At 42.1% G+C, this 23,849-nt stretch overlaps 1 protein-coding gene across 4 annotated transcripts in view; it reads right to left on the reverse strand.

The window, feature by feature from the left end:
• Positions 1-393: 393 nt before the first annotated feature.
• The window catches only part of PID1 (phosphotyrosine interaction domain containing 1), an 87,139-nt gene continuing 63,683 nt past the window's right edge, over positions 394-23,849 (reverse strand). For 3 of the 4 annotated variants that reach the window (XM_063408428.1, XM_063408429.1, XM_063408427.1), the window contains exon 3: positions 394-2,737. In XM_063408428.1, coding sequence (XP_063264498.1) covers positions 2,261-2,737 — 477 coding nt within the window. In that variant the 3' untranslated portion in view covers positions 394-2,260. The remainder of the gene's footprint in view (positions 2,738-23,849) is intronic. The other variant, XM_063408426.1, reaches the window with a different exon arrangement.

Here is a 23,849-nt window from a genome sequence, read left to right on the forward strand (position 1 = left end):
ACTTCCCACTTCCAAGTACACACTGCAGGAGGAAAAAGATAAATCATTTTTTTAATACCTGTATTTGGAAACACTGGGTCATCCAAAGAGTCAGAGAAAAACTGGAAGCTGCCAGCCTGGTGGTATAGTCCCCATCCTGCCATCACCTGAACCACTCTGTGATTTCTGTAAGAAAGGCAATACTGCTCCCACTCAGCAGAGCTCATTTCAATTGGTGAGGATGGGAGGGGGGGTACCTCTGCCACCTCCTCCTAAGCAAAAATTATAAATCAAGTCCCCATTCCCAACTCCACAAAGTTAAAAAACAACAACAAAAACAAACCAAAAAAAAAACAAAACAAACCAAAAAAAAAACAACCAAAAAAACCCCAACAAAACACAAAATAAACAAAAAAAACCCCACAAACACAAAACAAAAAAAACCCAAACACAAACCACAAAAAACCCCAAAGCAAGCCGCCCCCAACCGACCAAACAAAAAACCCAAATTAACCAACAAAACCAACCAACCAAGAAAAAACCCACAAAAAAACCCCAACAACCAATAGATCAAAACACACAATCCCCCCCAACCCAAAACCTCACAGCAATAATGAACCTAAATATTGGAAAGAAAATAATTTTTAAATGTTAATAGCAATTCTCATGAAGACTGATGCAATAATTAAATGGAAATCAATTGACATTTTCATTCCACTAAATGAACTAAACACAGAACTCACACACACAAAACCAGAGTTTACATTGGAAAGACAGCTTAAAACTAACAAGGCTTAACTCAAAACTTTTTTTTTTATTAAAGTATGAATGCATTTATGCTGGAGAACAGTTTACATACATTGTAAAGCAACAAGCATATTTTCAAGAGGTGTGGGCCCTCCTCAATACATCTCCATGCTCAATCTACATGCTTTACCACTGGACTCACACATACACTCTCACATAAAAACACAGAGACACAAAACACAGACACAGAGCTATCTGCTGGGATTAGCTTTCTTTTAAGGCTTCTGTAAGGTGCCCTAGTGCCCCTAACATGACCATAATTACAAACAAAATTGTACAAAGGAGCAGCATTACTTGCAAACTATTGATCTGCTCTCAGCCTTAAAAAATATCAAGTGAAACAAGTTTTTCCTTTATTTGAGTTTTATTAAACATCTGCATTTAAGAAAGGCATGACTGTATATCTGTGAACAAGGAAAGATACGGGAATCTTTGCATGAGGTTCTCAACCAGAACAGATGTTCAAACCTGACTCCTAAGGGACCATTTCCTTTGATCTTTACAGTGAGGCAGCCCTGTGTGGGGAGACACTGCCAGCTCCAGCCCACCAGGGTCGCTCGACCAGCGCTGCGGAAAGCGGGGACACAGAGCTGAGCCCACTGTGCTCGGATCTTGTCACACCTGAGGTTGATGAGAAGTCACAGTTCAAACACTGACACACCCAAGTGTCCCTCAGTTCTTCCCAGGGGCCCCCCTCCTGCAGAGCACGTCAGGGTGGGATAATGCACAGACAGCAGGGCTGACTTGCTGAGCCCCCAGCCACCAGGGAGTATTTCTGCCCACCCCTTTTTGGTATCCTGCAGAACACAGTCTGAAATTGCAACTACTGGGTGAAAGACGTGGCAGCAGGTATATTAAGAAAATAGGTACAATGAATAAAATAAAGGATAGCATATGATATAATGTGTACATACAAGCATCTCTCATTTTTTATCTGTGAAATGTGAATTAACTGCAGAATGCCAGGCCATTAGTCTAAAAGGCTATGTATGGCTGTCTTAGCCTACGTACAGTCAAAGGATTTGTGTGATGCATCATGGGGAAAGATTCTTCAGGAACCATCAGGGCTTTCCAGGCCTACTTGCTCCTGTGCATCAGCATCAGCCCACAGCTAGGAATGCCAGAGAAGCAACTAATAAAATTGCCTGACCAGTCTTGTAAGACAAACAGGAATGACTGTACTTCATGGTATGCACCTGAACTACAGAGATGAGAAAGGGACAGTGATGGGGGGGTGACAGAGGTGGGGGAGGGAGATTTTTTCTCACTTTTACAACAGCAGCAGATTTCAATGCAATGTAATTACTTTAATGATGCCTATCTGTAGGTACCAAATTGCTCTTCTGATTTAAAAAGCTGGTCAGACAAGTGTTTGGCAGTCCTTTCATTACCCAGTTTCAATTGTTGCTTATTCATCTATCAGCTCTCATTCCCTAAGCCATTTCTGCCTTTGTTGAACCGTGAATGAGTTCAGTCAGCCATCGTCAGATTCAAATTCATGCGACACTTCCTCCGACGAGCTGTTCCTGTGGATCCGGCCATCGCTTTTCATGCTGTGAAAAGTCTTCTTAAAGGCCTCCATCATGGCATGGGCCAGCTTCTTGGCCTCCAGCTTGCTCTCACACTCCACAGCGTGGCAGTCCATCTGGTAGGACAGGTCATCGTTGATCTCCCGATAGACCCAGGCGAAGATGTTGGGGCTGACGTTGTGGTCAGCAGTGCAGTAGGCTATACGTGCTACCTGAAAGGTATCCATGTGCACTGTCGCCTCACCTTTGAGGTCCAGATGATGCAGCCAGACCTGGAAAGGGCGAATTTCCAGAAGGGCGTTAGCTGGGTAAACATCCTCCCTGGTGAGCGTGTGCTTCTTCCACAATTCAATGACTGGTTTTTCCGTGCAGCCTGACAAAAATTGCATCCCTGTTGTGGAAATCTTACCCAAATATGTAACCTGCAAAGAAGAGCAAAGATAGGTGAAAACACAGAGAGCAGACTCTGGTTGTCCTTCCTGCCATCCCGGGGAGTTTCACTGGGAAAATAAAAGCACACAACTCCCCCTGCAAACTCCCCGATTTCTGCACCATTTTCAGTAAAACAGTTTTCAAACTGCTTTCCAAATATTTGCTTTTGCAGATGCTGACTTCACCATTCCAACCCAGAGATTAAAAATGCCCCAGTGTCTCAAGAGTCCCCAGAGTTTCAAGGCATTCCACTTTCTTCACCTCCCCTAGAAAGCCCAGCTTTAGAGCCCATGACTACCCCAAGCTCATTTTAGCAAGTGCAAGTGCCATTGGAGCAGGTCCCAGGTAGCTGTGATGCAAACCACCCTTTTTTTTTTTCTTCATACTATATTCAGATGATTTATTTGTATCATATTTCAAACATTAATATTAAGGAGATGGTGACATTCTCAGTTTGATAATGCAATGCTGCAGGGGGTCAGAAAAAGCACGATCATGGCAGAGGATTTTAAACTGTTTGAATGTTTCTCTTCCAAAATGATCTTATTTTTCCACCACTTCTGCTACTTCTACTTAAGTATTAAGCCAGGAATAGCTCAAAGCTGTTCAAAACTTTATCTTTGAGCAGGGCTGAGATATTTATTACATCAATTTAAGCAAATATGCTGTTAAAAATGTAGTAATAAATCTACCTAAGTTTAATCACATCATCTCTCTGCTTTCCTGTCTAGTCCTTTTGAGCAAATATCCTCTTAGCCAATCAGCACAGGAAAGCGAGGTGGTTTTAGTGCCTTTACAGTAATTTGTTCACCAAGTATCAAATTCACTAGGAGGTCCACATCAAAATTCTGCATTAAACCTGTGCAGAAATATTCCCCTAAATCTATGCAGCTGCTAATGAGGCTTCCTTCCACTTACAGCTGAATGGAAGATTATTTTACCTGGGAAAAAGGATTTTCTCTAGGAAAGACAGGTCAATGCCACATAAATGCAATTATGAAGATTATTCTATTTATTGTTGTTGTCAGGATGGTGCATTTAAGAACAAATATACGAAAGCAAAATTGTTCCTCAATTATCTCTTGCAGCAGTAACTGCTTGAGACAGAATCTTTTACCCTTTGCTTGATGTCTTATAACCTCTACATTTTACTCAAGGCATTTGGAGGCAAAAAGTAATCACATGTCATTTCCAAACTAATTTCTTCAAAATACTGCATTAAACACATAGTACAGGTTATTTTACTGTTGTAAATGTGTTAAAAATGTAAAGAAAAAACATGGAATTTCCACATTTAAGCACATTCAAAAATCATAACCACAAGAAATACAGGATTTGTAATCCATGCAAACAAAATTTTCCACAAGAAAAATATTTTGCTGCAAGTTTCATACATTTTGTTAAACTCAGAGGCCTAAATTAAGCCATATTAAGGAAAAAAAGCTTACAAAAATTTATTGGAAGTCTGTGTGGCTTAATCATGCTTGCCAAAAAAGCAATTTCATAGCACTGACATTTCAAAATGGGAAGTCTTATTCTTTGCCTATAAATATTCATGATTTGCACTGGGAATATAGCTTGCTTTCTTTTTTTTTTTTTTTTTTTTGAACAATGGGAAACACAACAGCTAGAACAGTTAACAAGGTAACAAGGCAAGACCTACCAGTGTTTTGCCTTATTTTATTAGTGATGAGAGTTGAGTTCCCTAAAGTACTGTAGAAAACTTAAAAGAAAACCTCAGTGTTCTCAGTGCCAACTAAACACATACACACAGCACATACAGGACCAAAGAGGAATGTGTCTGCAGCATACTGGGGGGCATTTCAACATATATCCAAAGTCAGATGGCTTTGAACAGAGCAAGATCATTGTACAAATTTGCACATTCAATATATTCTCCAAAGGTTCCTCCAGCCCTGTTTCATACTCACAAGACAGCGAATAAAAGACAAACACTGTAAACTGACACTTGGTGTCAAATTCAAAGCCCATTGCAGCATCAGAAGTCCTTCACTAACTTCAAAGAGATTTGCACAAAGACTTTAAACCCCGAGGAACAGCAAAATAGCATCCTGCTCATGCACTTTGTCACTGCCCAAACACAGCTTTGAATCCCTGGCTGCAGGAGAGGGCTGCCACCCCTGCAAAGCTCTGTCCCCCAGCTGCTGTTTGGAGAAGCCCAGTGTCACCTGGAGCCCGCAGAAATCAGCACCTCTCACGAGTGCACAAGAGGGGATGCAGGGAATTGTTCCACTACTGGCCTGTCCTAGAGAGGAAACTGCTGCCAGCTCATGAGCTGCCCTGAGCAGCAGCACGAGAGAGAGTGAAGGGAGGAAAGCAAAGGCAATGGGGAGAGGGGAGGAAAGCACAGACAACTCCATCCCAGTCAGTGTTGCTGAGCTCTGTGCTGCAAATTCACCCCAGCACACAGCATCAGCTTCTGAGCATGGCAGCTCCCAAGGGATGCTTGGACACCTTCAGCAGCCAGGGAGCAAGATCAGAGTAAGTTGTCACACAGCAGCATAAATTGAATTTAATGTTCTCCTCTGCTCCTCTGCAGCAGCTAACTGCAACCCCCTGTTGGTCAGCAATACGTGTGTGGCCTGTTTAAGAGTGAAGTCACAAAAAATAATGGATTGCCCTAAAATAAAGTAGTTGTATTTTAAGAAAAAAAAAAGCAGTGAATTATTCTGTAAGCAGCAAATGGAAAAGTAGCTAATAATAAGGACAGAATTCTGGCTTGTTTACCAAAATGGGATGTACTGGTCTGATTAACTGTCCCAGTTCTGTCACGGTATAACTGTGTAGGAACCTTTGGAAAGTTGCTTCTTTTAACACCACTTTGAACCTCCATTACATAAATTTCATTTTCCTTTGAGGACACATCCATAAATATTTATAAGGTGCTTAGACATTACAATAAGGAGTTCACGGGAAATAATAAACTAAGCCTCAGTTTTAGAGTTTCTCCTGCACTGTGTCTTATATAGAAACATCTACATCTAGTAGTGCTGTTCCTTTTTGTTTTTTTAAATGAATGATCATTTTTCTTCCTAGTTGAGATACAAGCATCTGACAAGAGCAGCATCACTGAAGCTCTTGGTGAAGACAAATGTCTAACATTTCATCACAGCACAGTCCCCTTGCTAAAACAGAACAGGGATCCAGGGGCTGGTGAGACACCTCCACCTTTTGACCTACAAAAAGCTACTTCTCCCTGAGCTCAGGCTTACAAGGTTATTCCACAAGCAGTGCTCTCTGCATTTTGGCTCCTGTCCTGACACATCTCACAGTACACCCACCTTTGTTTAAATGCTCAGAAACCACTGACCACACCATTACAGTGAAGCTACTACAGTACAAGCGTCCTCCTTTTCAATTTCTAAGTCTGCCAACCAAAGATCAAAGAACAGATCATTCCTTTCATTATCAGATGAAAAAGAAAGCTATTTTGAGGTAAAAAATTCTCATTGGTGGTCTTTCCCATTAAAATCGTTGATATCAGTGTGAAGTCTGGAGGTACTATAAAAAAGACCCCAAAAGAAAACAGAATTTCATCTTTAATGCTCATAAGAACCAGATGTGAAGGGCACAGAAGGACAGTAGTAGCAGCAGAGTAGTGATATTGTTACAGTTCTCATTGCACCTACAAAAGCACACTGAAGTGCCTGAACAGTTTTACTGACCAGTGAGTGATCATTGACAAAGGCAAAGCCACAGGGCAGGCTGAAAGCCACATCTGTGATAACACACCTCTGACCACCAGCAAAAGTTCACCAGGACTGAATTATGCTTTTTCTTCCTCTGAAACTCTGGAATTCTCTTGGCAGCAACCATCACCCCAGGAAAATTACTTATTTGTGCAAGTGTGGCATGTCCTAATGCAAGGGTGATCCTATACACGGTGAAGCCAGGAGCTTTATTCCCTCCCCTCTAGGGTTGTTACACACTGGAACGAGCTGCTTGGGGAAGTGGTGGAGTCACCATCCCTGGAAGTTTCCAAGAAACAGCCGGTCATGGCACAGAATGTCATGGTTTAGTTGATGAGGTGGTGTTTGATCAATGGTTGGATTTGATGATCTTGGAGGTCTTTTCCAATCTTAATGATTCCATGATTGTATGATTCTAGCCTCAGTGGAAGGCAGAGTAGCTATAGATTGGTTGTAACAAGTAAATTAGGATCAAGCTGTTGCAGCTTTTACTTGTTTTGGACACTGTCTTTTCAGTGAGAAAATGAATGCAAATTCAGCTCAATGCCACTGTGTTAACCTTAAGCAGGGAAGGCATTTCCTATCATATCTTCTACCAGGGATAACAGTATATTTCTTTATGGCCCTTTTAGTTCTTTGGTTTGTGTGCTCCATCTGTTCCACAAATTTCTGGAAGACACATACACTTCACAAAAATTTCTCGTGCATTTTAGAAATTATCCACATTCTTTCCAGCCTTTCTATGGCAAGTTTCATCCCCTGGCAAGCCACTGTCACCAAGCATGACATAAAATACACTTGAGGCTTCAGCACTTCGATGCTTGCAAGCATTTGAACCTCTTGTAAAAGCCAAGATGTTCTGAAGAGCTCCTTATTTCACCCTAGAGATTTGCCAACACCAGTGTCAGTATCTGACAAAACTGTCCTCAACTGAAAAATGCTGTGCCTTTGCCCTTTTGTAATGCAGCTACACCCATGTGACACATAGAGACATCTCATGTCAAAGGACATGAAGAGTAATTGATGTCATTTTTCATGCACTCTCCTGGAAACACAGAAATATGAGTATTTTGACATTGTTGTTTTCAGCCCCTTCAGTCCAATAATGTACAATGAAAATGCCTTTTAATAACTATGTTCAAGAGCTTACCAACTTTGAAAAGACCAGTAGTGCAGCTGTCACAGACATTTACACTTCCAGCACTGTATGATTTGTCAGAATAAGGGGTTTTTCCTTTTCATATCCAACTCTTTTCATCATTGATCTCACATTGTTCACTTGCAATTCACAGGAGATAAAGAGCAGCTCAGCTCCTACGTGTGTCCATCTGACCTCAGATCTGACTCCCCAATGGATCGTATGTCCATACTGCTCCTACCCCACAAGCCTCACTCAGGCACCTAAAGTTTAGGCAGTCAAATGACTTTTCTCCTTCTGTTCCCTATTATCATAGATTATCAGTGCTCCAAGAAAGCAGATCCAAGCTGTAAAGACGCATAATTACTGCACTACAGGAGGACAGATGCCCTCTTGGCACAGGAGCTTGGCACAGGAACACATAGCTCACAGGACTCTCACTTTTCAAGACCATGGTCAAAAGACCATATGTAAAATTAACTCCTTGGTTATTTATTTAATGTAAGTATTTCCTCCATATGAGATAAGGAGATTCTTTGTCAGCAAAATCAACACAGAAAATGAAGAAAAAAATTAAAGATAGAGCACTGACCTTGAGCCAGCAGGTATTTACTCTGCAAATCTACAGTCACCAGAGGATGCCCTAGAAGATCTTGGATTTTGGGCAAATCTTAGTAGTAGATGACTGTCTCTTTTGTTGATCAGTATTTTAAAATAAACATTCCTCCAGCCTCAAATTTGGTCTAGTTGCAACTGATTATGTTTGATCAAGACAGTAAGATATTCCTCACTTAAATGTGAGGCAAAGAGGTAATGAGACATTTTCTCCCTGAAAGCAGAATTGCTCCTGTGGCACCTTGAGCACACATGGCAAAGAAGAAAGTGAGTGTAAGGGTCTGTGTTAAGATGCACAGGTATAGACCCTCCAGTCAGCAAGTAAACCATCATAGAATCATGGAAACATCAGCATTGGAAGATCCTTCAAGATCCTACAGCCCAACCATCCCCTCAGCACCATCACTGCAGGCCCTACGCCACTGAACCACATCACCCAGCACCAGATCCAGACACCTCTTAAACACCTTAAACTCCTCCAGGGATGGCGACTCCACCATGCCCCTGGAAAACCTCCTCCTGTGGCTGAAGTTTGTCAGTTCATCCCAGCAAAGCATCAACCACCAGCCTAAAGATCAGGTAAACTTGCCAAAGTGTTAAAGAAGAATACAGAGGAGATTGAAGAGCAGCCAAAAGCAGGTTTAGGAGGATGTATGCATCTCTTGTTTAAAGTTGCTTCAAGAATACAATACATGGAGATGCTCCCTGGGTTTGGAGCACAAAAGCAGATGCAGGATGAGAAAGTTCAAGCCTCACCTAGACTCCAGGCACATATAGTTAAGGCCAGGACACAGTAAGCTTCATTTCCACATCACTACAAGGTCTGGAAACCTCTGCAAGAAGTTGCTACTCAGGAACCCTGTGCTCAGCTTCACTGCAGTGACAGTGTGCACAAAGCTCCCAGTGCCACCTCCAAGCTGAGTGGTTAGGGAGAACCAGAGCTCACCAAAGAGTCACAGATCTGATGGCTGAAACTAGTTTTTCTTTTACTCCCAGTGGAGCTGGGATACAAGCGGGACAGGCCTGCGGAATGCTGCGCAACAGCTTGGTAAGTCCTGGCACAGCTTTCATGTCAATAAAAGCAGATTTAGCTGTAGAGTAATTTTCAACATCTTTAATGAACACATCCAGCTCCAGGCACAGCAGGAGCACTCTGTGCTGGACAGGGTACCCGTCTCACCACACCAGCTCAGCTCTCCTCACCCTAAAGCACAGTGACTCAGCCTCAGGCTGGCAACTTGGGATTTAGAGCCAAAAGCTGCTTTTTGGCTCTGAAGGAAAAACAAAAATATCCCAGACATTCCACTGGATCACTGAGCAAATACCATGAACTGCATACAAGCAACGTTTGCTTAAGACCCAAAAAATAACTCAGTCAAGTAAGAAGGCTGCACAGTTTCCCTCTGCCTGTCACTGCTTCCTCACCCACACTGCCTGTGTCCAGCCAAAGCCTTGCAGCATGAACACGAGGGTCTTTGTGGGCACGGCAGGGCTCCTTGGCACACAGAAATACACAGTAAACGCAGTAATGTGGCTTACAGAAATATGTGAAGAACTGTTTTATTTTTGAGACAAAATTCAGAGGGAGAACAGACTGAGATAGGCAACTATTTAATGGAAAATAACCAGCAACTCTGAGGGCTGCCCAGTGGATTAGGAGGGGAAAAAAGACATCAGTAGTTAATGTCTGATTTATTCCAAGGAATCAAAGGATAGCTCCAGAAAAAGCTGAAAGCATCAGCACCTCTTCAGCAGTTAAGTCAACAGCCAGCATCTGACTCTTTTTGTGGGACCAAAGCTGAACTTATGTCTTAAAACAATGCTACAATTCCCCCTTGAAAACAAAAATAACAAACAAGCCCAGCAAGAAATGCATTTGACTCTTTACATCTTCAGAACTAAGGAAAAACAACTGCTGGGCAGCAGCTGCACCAGCTGTCCCTCTGTCCCCACAGCCATGCTCACAGCAGCCCTTTGCAGGTGCCTTTATTTTCCCATGTGTTTCTCAGCTGTGACCATGCAGATCCTGCCTTAGCTGCCCCCCAAGGAAGGGGTCACCACACAAATAAGGCATAGAGTGATCGCACAGAATAGTCACTTTGGATATAATTCCCCAAATAAATGCCCTTGAAGGAGAGAAGAGATCTCATCATTTTTGTCCATCATTGCTCTTCCAGGTTTTGCAGCCTGCATGCTTCTCAGTATCTGTAGCATGTGAAGGAGAAGAAAGAGCTGGAGCACTGTGAAAATACCTTTCCTTGAAAAATGCTCTCCCCCAGTAGAAAGAAAAACGTAATTCCAATCTCAGTGCTGCTGCTTCTGAGGTTGCCTAGGAAGGCCCTTTAACACGGCAGCAGGTAGAAGAGGTGAGTTACTGTGATCCAGGGTGGGTGTCCCAAGGTCCACTCCGGGGCAGCATCTTGGGAATGGGGCTCTTCTGAGGGCACAGCTCACCCACAAAGGACTTCTCACTACTCAAACAGGACAAAGACTCCAGGAACTGCAGATATTTGGCATGAAAGTGCAGGGCATATCTGTGAGATCCTGTCCCAGCTCTGAGTAAGATCCCCAAAAGACACAGACATCTCAGAGCCCTCTTCATGGCCAAATAAACCTCTCATCTCCCAGAGCAGAGCTGTGCCAGGCCTCCCAGTGATGGCAACTGGCGAGGAGAGCACAAGACAAAAACGTCTGCAAAATGCCTACAGGAGTGGAACCCTCCTTACCCTGTGTGATCAGCCCCATCACCAACACCACCCCACACTGCCTGAGGAGGACATGGAAAACACATCGACATTTGGCAAGTTTAAGGTTTGGTAAATAAATTTACTGGAAGAGAAAAAATTTACCCTTGATGGCTTAATTTATAAGCTCTGAGAGGAAAAAAAAAAAAAAAAAAGCCCACTGAGTCCACAGCCAAACAGCCAGTGTGGGGTAAATAAGGCAGCACGCCAAACTGTCCTGGAAAACACTCCTGAGAAACACAATGAGCCAAGCTTTTTACCTTTCATTGCATCGGGCTGCTGCTCAGCAAGTCTCTTTATAAACTACCCCGGGTATTAAACGACTGCCCTCAGCTAGACCTAAGAGCATCTAACTTATATCCAGTGTCCAGGAGTCTCTGCCTCACCGGCAAAACAGTTAACCAAACCCAAACACAACCTCAGCCAGAGCCAGCTCTGCTCGCTGCAGCCTCCCGTTAGCAACAAAAGAATCGCCTCTTGCATTTTATCCTCCACTGGGCAGGAAGCTCTTTTTGTGGTTTGGCTTGCGGGGATGAATCTGAAATGAAATCAAGTGGAACTGGCAAACTGCAGTGAGCTTGCAGTCAGACTCTTCGGTCCTGGTGTGAGTGGAAGATTTACGCTGCACTATTTAAAACTCAAGAAATCAATTTCATTCTAGCAGCAATTTAAAAATGTTGTCGTGCAAGACATAACTGAATGAACAAATACGTCCATCAGACACAACCTCAGCAGGGCTGCTGGACACCCTATTGTACAAGTCAATGATTACTTTTCTTCCCAAATATTTTATTTATGTTGCTATTTAGATCACTTTCCTCCTTTGTCTCCTTTCATTGCCTCATGTAACTTCCTCTCTCTGTACTCATTTACCACTGCATTGAAATTAATACTGGGATAAGCCAGTTCATTTCTCACTGTCCTTCAGGAGTCTTCACAGGCAAGAAGAGAGCTGGAGGTAGCCAGGAAGATGAGAAAACCAACCCACTCTGTAGCCACTATTGCAATTTCTTGAAGTTTCCTTCACACAAAGTACTTCCAAAACCTTTCCTCTGCTACCTCAAAACCGTCTCACTAAGAATATCCCTTCTGCCAGGAGAATGTGGCATAAGTTAGCGTGAGCACTATCTCCCTGCAAACAGACACCTACCTCATGTTTATGTTCAAAGTAACACCTTTTTCACTACACATTCTTTATTACTTACTCACTTGAGGTTGAAACAGAACACGGAAATCTGATTAAGCACTGCATCATGTTTCAGAAAGCTTCTTAGTCCTGGGCTCCTCACAGCTGTTGTCTCATAGTAGAGGGAAGGAGCCCATGGACACAGAGGGGAGCAGACTGTTCACTTTTACTGTGCTCCCCTTCCTTTCCAACCCACAGAAAATTCACTTTGGCACCAGTCCTACAAAAAACTTTGCTTGTACCTCATGGAGCATGCAAAGAGAGAGTACAGGAACAGTCACATACTTCAGCCACCTTTTCCACTGAGGAACGTGTATTTTACACACTCTCCAAGACTCTGGGCACTGAAGCACTCCCAGAGAGCCATGCAGAGTGCACGTTTTTCACTGCCCTCAAGGTTCCCTTCTTTGTGCATTCCCCAGGAGATCCTTGTGTTTCTCCTTTAGTTCTTCCCTTCAAAAGAAGATGCCAAGTAATAAAATTGAACAAAACCTCTGTTACTTAGCAGTCAATTCTGGAGACCAAAAATCTCAACTGCACTTGATTCCTGGCACAACTTGACAACACCTGAAATTAAGAACAAAAGGGAAAGGATCCAACTTCTGGAATCACTGAAGATGACTACAACTTTGGATTGTATATCAAAGGAAGTGTCAGGTCTACATTGCAGGAAGAACAGAAGTAATGCTCAAAATTATTTCAATTCTTCCTCCCCCAAGTGCTATAAGACCAGGAACATTCAAAAAAAGAGAAAAAATTATAAAACAAACCACAAAGACTCCCAGAAATAACAGTACTTGCTCCTTCTCTTATCATTCACACACTGCAAATGAAACACATTCCCTGAAGAGTACAGGGGAGCACAGAAATATCAACCCCATATAAATGTAATTGTACCCACATCCCGCAAAGTCTCGATTAAAATACTCTGTCATTACTTTTACATCTCCTTCATGAATCATTATGTGAAATGAGTTCCATGACTTAACAAAACCCTTTGAGACTTTTCCAGCTCTCACAAATTTTAGCATCTCCGGGAAAAATCTTATTTGAAGGCTGGAGAAGAAGAAATACAGTGCCTACACTAGGATGGAGAACTTACACTGCAGCAATGAAAAACAGATCTTGCATATTTCAACTTAATAAAAAGCACTAAACACATTATGAAGAAGAAAATACAGTTAAACAACTGTTTTTATTGCTAAACGAGTCCTTAGATAAATATGCCTAATTTATCATTTGTTTGTGCTATCAAATTATGGATCCAGGCCACAGCAACACAGGCTCTACATACACAAGAAAGAATACAACCTCACTGCCTCTACGGTTTATGACACTGTATTACAATTAAACCAGAAATTTCCCACTCAACAATGCAACAGTATGTTAGCAGACTAAACAAAAGACTTTATAGGAATAAATATGTCCCAAAGACTATAATGATGGAAGTCAATAGTGCCATGCAGCTTTTAATTCATTTCCAAAGCCGTGGTTCACAGTGCCTCCAAGGTCCTGTTTTCACAATGGATTTAGTGCTTGCCTGTGTCTTCAATATAGTCACTTTGCATTTAGATAATGTTTTTCCAACCAGCACAGAAGGACCTGAAAGTGATCCTTAGGTCCTGTGAGTGAATTGGGTATTCATCAGGCTCTCTGGGCTCCAGGGAAGCTCATCTGGGAATTTCTTTCTGCATCAGGAGGCTTTTCACAGGGTCACAGAGGGAGCCTCCTTCCTTTTCTGATTAATTTAATCACAGTACCACCCAGGCATCTCTCCCAGAAAAGCTACATTGCCTCCAACCCATTCTCTTGGCTGCATTTCACCTCTAAGGTGAGGAGCCTACAAAGCAGCCAGAAATACAACCCTTAACCACCTGCAAAAACCCCGAGACATGGAGATTTCTATAGTGCTAATTTCAGCCAAGATGAAAGGAGACATTAAACGTAGGATGGGAGAGCCTGGAAAGCAGCACTCCAAAGTGAAGGACTGTCTGGAGAAAAGAAGGGGATGGGGGCAAAGGTCCTCTTCTCTGGGGACAGCTCTAGTTATCACTGCTGCAATTTATGTCATCTATTACAGCAGCTTGCCCCCAGTACCATTCAGATGGCTTCAGGTCAGACTGATCACTATTCATACCAGTTCCACAGCAAGCTCCTAGGAGCTCTCTTCATATCCACAGTTCATCTCTCTGTATTGCAGAGGTCGTGGCTTTTACAAAGGGCAGAAAATTCATTTTCATAGTTTCCACTGGCCCTGAAGTTGACTTTGCAAAGACAAAATCTATAGCGAGTAGCCCTGCTGTTGATCTGTCTGATAAAGGACAAACTGGTGCAAATTTTAGAGCTGTGAGGAAAAAAGAAACTCCTTATGAAAATAAAGAAATCCTTCACTGTTTTTCTTCACATTAACCATCTTTATGCAGTAATGAATACCAGCAGCTAAAAGCATCATACTTCTATTTTCTACCTTCCAGTTTGCAGTCTGGCAGTCACTGGGCCACGGCCAAGCTGTAGGGAGAGGAGAGCCCAGCAGGGCTTTCCCACTGACACCCAGACACCTTCACCCAGCTGCTGCTTGGGCTAAGCATGGACAGGAGGCCACTTCTGGATAAAGCAACACGACTCTGAAATGGCTCTTCAGCATGACAACAGAATACAACTTCCTAAAGAAATTAACATTAAAGAAATTAACATGCCTATGACATTCTCTTGAAGCAAAATGTATCATATGAAGCACAGGCCATTCTGCAGCAAAATAACTCAAGGAGGTCTCACTACCCAAAAACCCACATATGGCTATGACTGCAATATATAGATGGTAAAAATCTCAGTGATTTTGACTCTTATGATTGTTTTTTATATAAACAATTACACCAACTTTTTCTGTTAACAAGGCGTTTCACAGCTCTGTAACAAGCAAAAACTCAGTCTCATTTATCATCATCTTAGAATTACAGTTTTTCATATAGTTTTTAAAATTATTTAATAGAATAAGCAAATCTTTTAAGAGTTTAATAGTTCTTGATTATATCAAACTAAGAGTACAACTAGTGTGTAAGATTTTCTCCAGCACTTTCCAGGATCAGACAGAAAGGAAGAATAAAGAAGCAATGTCCGAACTGACAAAGCAGTGGCCAAGACAGGAGTAACTGCTCACAGAGGAAGGTTTCTCTTCCCCAGAGAGCAGGAACCAAGTATTTCCATCCATTTCAAGAAAGCCCATGGGTTTTGAGTGCTCTCCCCCTTTCCTCTGAGATATTGACAGATTTTCAAAAGAGCATGGACAGCAATGCGTGTCAAGCATTTTGAGAAAACCGACCATTCTCTCAGTATCTAAAAATGCAGGAAGAAATTTGACAAGAGAAATTGGTGTGTGGATTAACAAATAAGGAATTAGTCATCCTTTAAGGTTCTGCAGCTTTCCCCATGTAGCCCAAAGGAAGCAGAAGCGAAGAGCTCCTGGTTCCAGGGCCTCTGATCCAGCACTGGTATGAGACACGGCTGTACTTTCATGCAAGGATTAGAGCCTTTGCTAAGCCTCTCCTAACACTCTCATTTCCTACCAAAGCTGCTATTATTTTGGTTATATGGTTTTAAATAGGAAAATGACATATATTTTAGTTTAGTTATGCATGAGCTTAAATATGACAGCACAATAGAAAGCAAACAGTATTCTGGGTAAGAAAGAATTGACTTCATGCTGAAAATACAGATTTTACAGTACAAGTACACACTATATTATTTGTTTCCTATTATCTGCCTCTAGCCTTCCACTCTCTTCCTCTGCTGCCTCCTCGTCAAAACAAATTGGTATCTCATGTTGGGCCGAAACCAAGCAGAATCTCCTTTAATTACAGTGCAAACCCACAAATGGCTTTAAAGTTCAAGCCATGTATGCAAAAATCAAATCTGAAGAGACCAACCTAGCTATTCCTGGGAAGAAATCTTATTTACAAGAAAGTGTAGTACATCTACAACAAATTCGTGGGGGGGAAAAAACCCACAACAACAATAAAACACCCCTGCACTGTTTCTTACTCCAGGCAAGGGCAGCCAGCACATGATGTTTCTTTGTAGGATCTTGTTTACCTCTTGTTTTCCAAGGGGAAAAAGCTGAAATAAAGGTTAGTCCCCTCTTGAAAAGCCAAGTACTGTGGCAGACAGTAATTTTTCTTCATGTTTTGTCATTAGCAAGGTCAGATATTTAATTTTCAAAAAGTAGTTATAAAACTACTAGTTTATAAAAATCTCCATGTTAAAATCAACTACAGCAAAAACAAGGCAGCCCCTCCCATGGCAGCCAGATCATGCAACTGCAGCACAGCCCCTCTGGGGATGAACTCGTAACACCCAGAAATGGCATTAATGCATCATATCGTAATGCCTGTCACAGCCTTAGGTTCCTGTGGTCCCAAATTGTTCAGCAGTGCAAACAGAAACTTCCTATCTGCATGCTCTGCGTGACACTATGCTACTCTAACAGGCTATGACAGACATATATACATGTACTACAAAATAACTCTGTTGAATTATTTATAACACTTTTCTTCTTATAGAAGCATTTAGCAAGCTGTATCATTAAAATATAACCAGCAGCTGCCTACACAGCCCTGTATATGCCAAATTCAGAGTTTAAAAGAGGAGGTGATGAATGGCATTACTGAGGGAAGCTGCAAAGGCAATTTATGAGGGAGCAGTGCAATTAAGAGAACAGAAATTGCGCTCCAGCAGCCACGCTCAGAGTGCTGTTCCTGCAACACGACACACAGCTTTCCAAGGATTGCAGTACCTGGGACACTGCCTCATTCACTGCACTGTGCCATCAGAGAGGGAACTCCCAGCACGGCGGGGAGCAGTGGCCTTGCACCACCTCCACACCCTGACTCTTGGCACAGCAGGTTCTGGGTACGTAAACACCCAAAAATAAATAAATACAGAGGACAGGCACACATGAAGCAAGATAACTCCACTACCTTTTTACATCTGCTTTCTCTCCTGCCTGCCATTTGCTCTGCTTCTGTCCTTTGCTCCCAGAAAAGTGCAATCCTGGCAATGGACAGGACAGGACAATCCTTTCACCTCCCCCAGCACTGCCTGCACTGGGCGGGTGATGGAAGTAGGTGTGAGCAGCACCTGCTTGGGACACAGCCCAGGCAGAGTGTGGAACCCATGGAAACTGCAGCAAGTGGGAACTTTATCTAGGGAAGACTGAAATGCGTGGAGCAGAGAAGGAGCAACATGACCCAGAGAAAGCTCTTGAGGGATATGCAGCTGTTTCAAGCACGGATTGCAAACCAGAGCACACCCGTCACAGGGAAGTGCATGGATGTCCCTGGATAATCCATAAAGATACTCCTGTGCTCCTTACAGTCAGTCAAATGTAGTTCATGTGATCGTGAATCAATGACTAGAATGAGCACTGTAAGGTTTACCCAGACATTTTTAATTTAAGATACTGGAATGAAATTTTAGAAGGTGAACAGAAGAAATTCCATGGAGTGGTCCAAAAAGTGCATCTCAAGGGTGGGTCATACAGTAGAGGATACCAGCCAGAAAGGCTAATAAAAACAGAGAAGCTGTGAGATCCCAGCAGAACTGCCACCTGTGCTCTCTTGGAGGTGGTCCAAGAGGATGACGGCACAGTACCACAGGCCAAAGCAAAATCTACTCTCCATTATATCAGGCTGCTGCCCTTTGGAAAAATACATGACCAGCACAGCTAGGTTTAGCTGGAGTGAAATTAAGAGAAGGCAAAAATCGCTTTGGCTACTACTTATAGATTCGGTTTGTATTAAGAACTGTCTGGAAGACATCATGAAACCAAATGTTGCTCTTTGATGTAGAGTCCAAACTGCTCTGGAGTTTCTTGTTAAAAGGAAAACCTTCTTTTCCTTTTATGCTTTAGGCAAAGGAGACATAATGTCCTTCACACTTTCCAGCTAACACTTAAAACTCTTACACAACACTTTGTCAGGTATAACCAAAATCTAATTAAATCAAGGATGCAATGGCAAGAGCAGGCTTCATCTTGTTTGCGTTTTTCTCCAATTTCAGCGACTAAGCTGCCACCTTCAGGCACCTACTTTTTTTCTGAAGGGAAAATTAAGTAAGCACACACTGTAAAACAACAGAAGAGAAATTTTTATCCAAGAGTGTTCAGCAAGTGTGGAAAAGGAGATAAAGCTCTGGACTTTGCCAAAGGCACAATCATCTAAGGCCTGGAAAATTTCTGAAAAAATCAACAAATGACTAACACAAATCCTTCCATATAAATGGCTAAAGACACATGGAGCAGCTTTCATAACACTCAAAGACCTTGACTTAGGTACACCATTCTCCTTCGTCACTACCTAACCTGATAAGGAATGCAAACTCTTGGAATCACAGTTCCTTCCACTTACATATGCACTTCCCAGCAGATGATTCTCAGATGAACAAAGCTCTCATCGCTCCTGAAGGACATTATCATATGGACAGCACTGCCAAAACATCTAACACCTCATATTCTGTAATCATAGTGAATTCCCATCTGAAAGGAGCTATAGCTCTTTTCCTTTCCAACAAATGATCAGCTTGAAGTTACTACGAAAATAGTGGGGCTTGTGGTGAGGATTTTCTAACTAAAAAAGATAGACTGGTGTCCAACTCAAAAAGAGCAAAGCAACAGAGAACAGGAATTCAGTAAGGTCACAGAGCAGAACTGACCTTGGGGTTCCCAGTGCTCCCAGTGTCAGCCCATGTGAATTTACTGGGTGCTTTGGCAGCAGAGGCATTGGTCCTCCCCACTCCCTCTAAGTGACTTCATGCAAAACAGCAACAGCTTAAAGTAGAACAGAATTCTGACACCCTTGAACAAGAGACGGCATAAAAGCTGGTCAGAAGAAAACCAAGGGCAGAGCTGGGGGCCCTGGTAACTCTCGTGAGGTAAAATACACATTCTTGATAGCTAATGACAGAGGGAAACAAACACTCTTCTCAGCAACAGCAGGAGCAATACCTTTCCAAAAAGTGTGAGTCCTGTGATATGGTCTTGTTAGATCCAACATAACCAAGATAAGCCAGCCAGTAAAATGACTTGAAGCAACTGCAAAGCCTGGGCTCTGGTTCATGACTCAAATATCAAGTAATTATATGGACGTGTATCTGAGGGATTTCCTCCTGCCCCAAGTTATCCTAGCCACTGCCTAACAGGAAGGTTGTTTCAAGTTTGACCTGCTCTGCACTTGGTCATCAGCGTTTGTGATGTGGAAGAAACAAACACGATTTTAACCTCCAGCACAGAGCACAGGAAGCAGGAATAAAGTGTCCAGCACAATCTCCTGGGCACTGATGTCTGTCACTTGAAACAACCCCTGGGTTTGAACGATGAAGCCTTTTAGATGTTTACTCTCTCAGCTCCATCTTCAGCAGCACAGTCCATGGCCACTCACATCAATGTCTCTGACTGAAATGGAAACCTGGAAAGCTCAGAGAGACCTGACAAAAAACTAAAAAAGCCTTTTTAAATGGTGTTTTCAGTGAGGAAATCAGTGTGTAGCACATAGAACTAGACAGCTGATACACCAGTTTTATGCACAGCGCAGTATACATCGAGGTCACGTAGGGAAATGTGGGGGTGCTACTACAGCATCTCCAAAAGAGACAAAAGCAAAGCTGTGGTGCCACAGTGTGAGTAAGAACAAGAAGCCAAGATGAATACCCTCCTTGTCCCTAAAGTGGCTCAGGCACCATTGTAACAGGCGTAATTGCACCAAACTTGAACGGGATCAAAATTCATTCTGTTGGCCCAAAGTCTTCCAGCACGATCGAGCCCATTGGAAAGGAAAGCTCATGGTCACAAAGAGATGACACACTTGATTGGGCAAGCATTAGTGAGTTAAGTTCAGAGTAGTTATTGTGCAGGGCATGTGATCCCTCTAGGCCAACACAGGAGGTGAAAAAAGGGAAAAAGACATTGTATACTACAACAGCAAACAAGAATATCTGGAAATCCCAAGAAGTTGGAGAAAGGGCCTAGCACCACCAGAGCACTGGCACTGCTGTGGATGTGACCTTCCCAGTTCCCAGTCACATCCCAGAGAACATTCCAACCACCATGGGCTGGCCTGTCAGGGAGGATGGCACGGGTCAGGAAGCACTACTGCCCCAGGGAGAGAGAGCAGCAGGGAGCCCAAGTTCACCAACCCACCTCTGCACCCACTGCCAGCCTCGCCCAAACTGGACTGGGGTCAGAGTGTCCCCACAGCCACCCTGTGGTGGTGCTCCCCCAGCCAGAAAGAGATGGGTTCATACACGGTTGTCCCATCTTTCAGCTGGCTGAGCTGAGCTCCTCAGCCACCAGGACACGGTATGGAGCAGCACCTGCCCCCTCAGAGGTGATTCTGGGGTGTGAACACCTCTTCCACAGGCAGAGAATCAGACCTTCAGTCTGTTTGTTTCTTAAGCAGATCCAGAGTGATCACACCTTGTAATAGCTCAGTATTTTATAACCAACCTATGCTAAATGCAAAAATGTGAATGTATGTTTCTTTGTGTGACTGTCAGACACCAGCAATGAAAATTCAAAATAAAGTAGTGAAGGAATACACCAAGTTATATGGATAGAGTCTTAAAGGTTCTAAAATGTTCGGCTTAACTTCCTGAATGGATCTTTCAACCCCTAAATCATCACTGGAAATCAGGTTCTAGAACAGAAGCTTGAGAGAAATTAGTAATACATTTTCTCTGACAGTTCACTGCTACTTAGAAGAAAAATCTAGTGTTTTCTTCATTTGCTAAGATAAAAATGAAGTATGGTTTCCCATCTTAAACCTTTAGAGGACAGATTATTTGTGATGCACTGCTGTTAAACCTGTCTTATAGTTCTACTACCAAGGAAAAGGAACATCACAGTTACAAGATTATTGCAATTATCAGCCATTAAGGACGAGGCTTGTAATGTAGAACAAATCCCTTATAAAATGTTATAACTCCAGCTGATGCTTAATTTTATCTCTATTAAGTAACAGCCTAGAAAGTAATGGCCTTCCTTGCAACTTGAGTACTTATCAGAAAGCATATGAAGATTTTGTTCTTGAAGTCTTTGCAGAGTAATCCCTGGAGTATTTAATGTCACCCCGGGGGTATCCATAGACACAGTCACATGCGAGGTGAACTTACATAATTAAAAAGAATCAAAGATTCCTGAAAATATCAAGTAAACAGAAAATACAACTGATATTTGCAGGAGAAAAACAAACAAACAAAAACCACCACCAAATGTAAGAAAGCTGAAACTCTGAAATTTCAGTCCTGGTCTGACATGCCTCCCATCAAGGAAGCTGAGATTCTGACATTTAAAAGACTGTTTATAGAAAGCTGGATGATGTCTGTGCCCAATGCCAATCTGAAGCCACAGTCATTTATCCTTCCTGGGGCTGTTGTGATCACTACCAGACACCGTGTCAAACAAGGAAGAAATCAGCAGTGCATGGGACCAACTTTCCCCAATTTTTCAAACAGTCGTTAAACTTTACTGCTCTGTGATACACACAGCTCCAGAGGGAATTGTAATTCTTTCTTAGCTGCAGAGCTATCTTCACTAGGAACCAGGGCTCTATCAAGTGCATTTATTCAGAAATATTTCTAAAGTTCCAAAAGCTGCCTTCACAGTCACGTATGCAAAACACTAGGCTGGAATTACCCATTAATGTCACCAGAGAGAATTAGGTTGATGTCACGTAGTTTGAATAGTAATTATAGCATGAACTAGAAACTGTTCACAGTAATAAAAATTGTTATAAACAGTTCTAGATCCACAGAGTATGATGGATGACTTGTTATGACAATGAATAATGTCTTAAATATTGCACTGCTTAAACTCCAGTACAAAGCACCATATTCAAATTTAGGGTGACTGAAATTTGATTCACGCCAAAGGTTTGCTTGACCTATAGTGTCTTAATTTAGAAATATTGTTGTTCACAAAAGGTTTTTCCAAGAAGGTCAACATGATGTTTTATTTGAATTCTTTATGATCAAAAAGTAAAACTTAGTCAAAGTACTGGGCGCTTTTGGTCCTGTAAAAACAGTAAAATCTCAGTCTTGAAATGAATCTTGGAAACATCAATAAAGCTGGATTAAAAGCTACCACTGCTCAAACCAAACTAGGTTATATCAGCAATGGATGCAGCACCTTGAACACCTGCTTTCAACACCAACATTCTTCATAATGGCACCTTCTGGGGACAAAAATATTCTAGTTACCCAACCAAATACCACTTTAAATGGATATTTTAAAAATTTAATCTGCCTTTGGCAACCCGCCATTTTTAATGATTGCCCCTACTATTTTTCTGCAGTAAAAATGATGGAAATATTTTGGTTTATTTTTCTTGCTGCTTGACAGCTAATCAAATTTGATATTTATATTGTACTGGGATAATGGAATGTCAAGATGGATATTATAACAACATTTCTGAACACAGTAATTTAACCTTCAGCAATCCAATTTGATTCAATGGTGTCTACATGCTTGCAAATAATTGTATTTTTGAGCCCCGAAGCCTGATGGCAGAAATAAACCCTTCCCCTCTTAGACTGCTGGGTCTGGAGTGCCACTCGGTGGCTGAAAACAAACACTTGTAGCAGACACCTCCCTAACACCATTCAGGCCATGTGGCAGAGTCTAACTCTGGGATCTACTGGATTTGGAAACAGTCATTCTGCCTTTACTTACCTGACAGCCTAACACAATGAGGAACATTTTTATTCCTCATATAAACTGGGGTCATGAAACACTGGGGACATTCAACACATCTCCAGTGAGGCAGAGAACCTCCAACTCAATGAACTGAATCTCTCATCTCTCAATTCAGAAAAAAATCCAGCTGAAACAAACATCTCCCCTGTGCACAACCCACAGACAGGGACCTGCAGCCCATCCTTACTAGTGGATAACTTTGAATCCTGAGCACTGTGAAGCTTATATTTCATTTCTAAGCCTAAACAATCAAGTTTCTTCTTATATTTAATTTTTAAGCCTAAACAATCAAGTTTCTTCTTCACATAAACAAATATGCCTATTCTAAACAAAGAAGGGACCAGAAAATAGGGCAGGGCAGGCAAAGAACTTTATAAAGTTGGAAGCAGCTATACCACTTGTACACTACCATCTCAGGAGAATAAATTACTATTTATTTATTCACAATCTCATAACTCCAGGCCAATGCTGAATTTGCATCACTCTGACCTGGCCAGTTTCAAGGGCAAAGCGCTTCTTGTACCATCAGAAAATCTCCACTTCCTCTCACTTAGCTGCCTCCCAGACACTGAGATGCAACAGGGATTCTTGTGTTCCTACTTGTTTTTATTGCATCTGCAAAAGCACTCACATTCAGCATAAACACCATACAGGCAGCAGGTGGTTAAAAAAATATGAAGAAAATTAGTTTATGCATGACTAACATCTTCCATCCTTAGGAGAATAACAGAAAATTCACTCCTAATTTTAAGATGTTCCTCACAATCAGCTGAGTTAGTTGCACTGTTCCTTTTCCTGTTGGATAGGACAGTATATAAAAATGGAGAGCAGAAGTGATTATCTTGCATAAGACTCTTAACTATAGAAATGAGACTTCATTATATCAAAAAATATCCAACATCCTTTATTATTAATACTTTTACTGTAAGCTTTCCAAATTGCTAGACAGCTTCCCAGAACACTTCTTT

Source organism: Prinia subflava, chromosome 11 (genome assembly GCF_021018805.1).
Source record: "Prinia subflava isolate CZ2003 ecotype Zambia chromosome 11, Cam_Psub_1.2, whole genome shotgun sequence".
Classification (NCBI taxonomy): domain Eukaryota; kingdom Metazoa; phylum Chordata; class Aves; order Passeriformes; family Cisticolidae; genus Prinia; species Prinia subflava.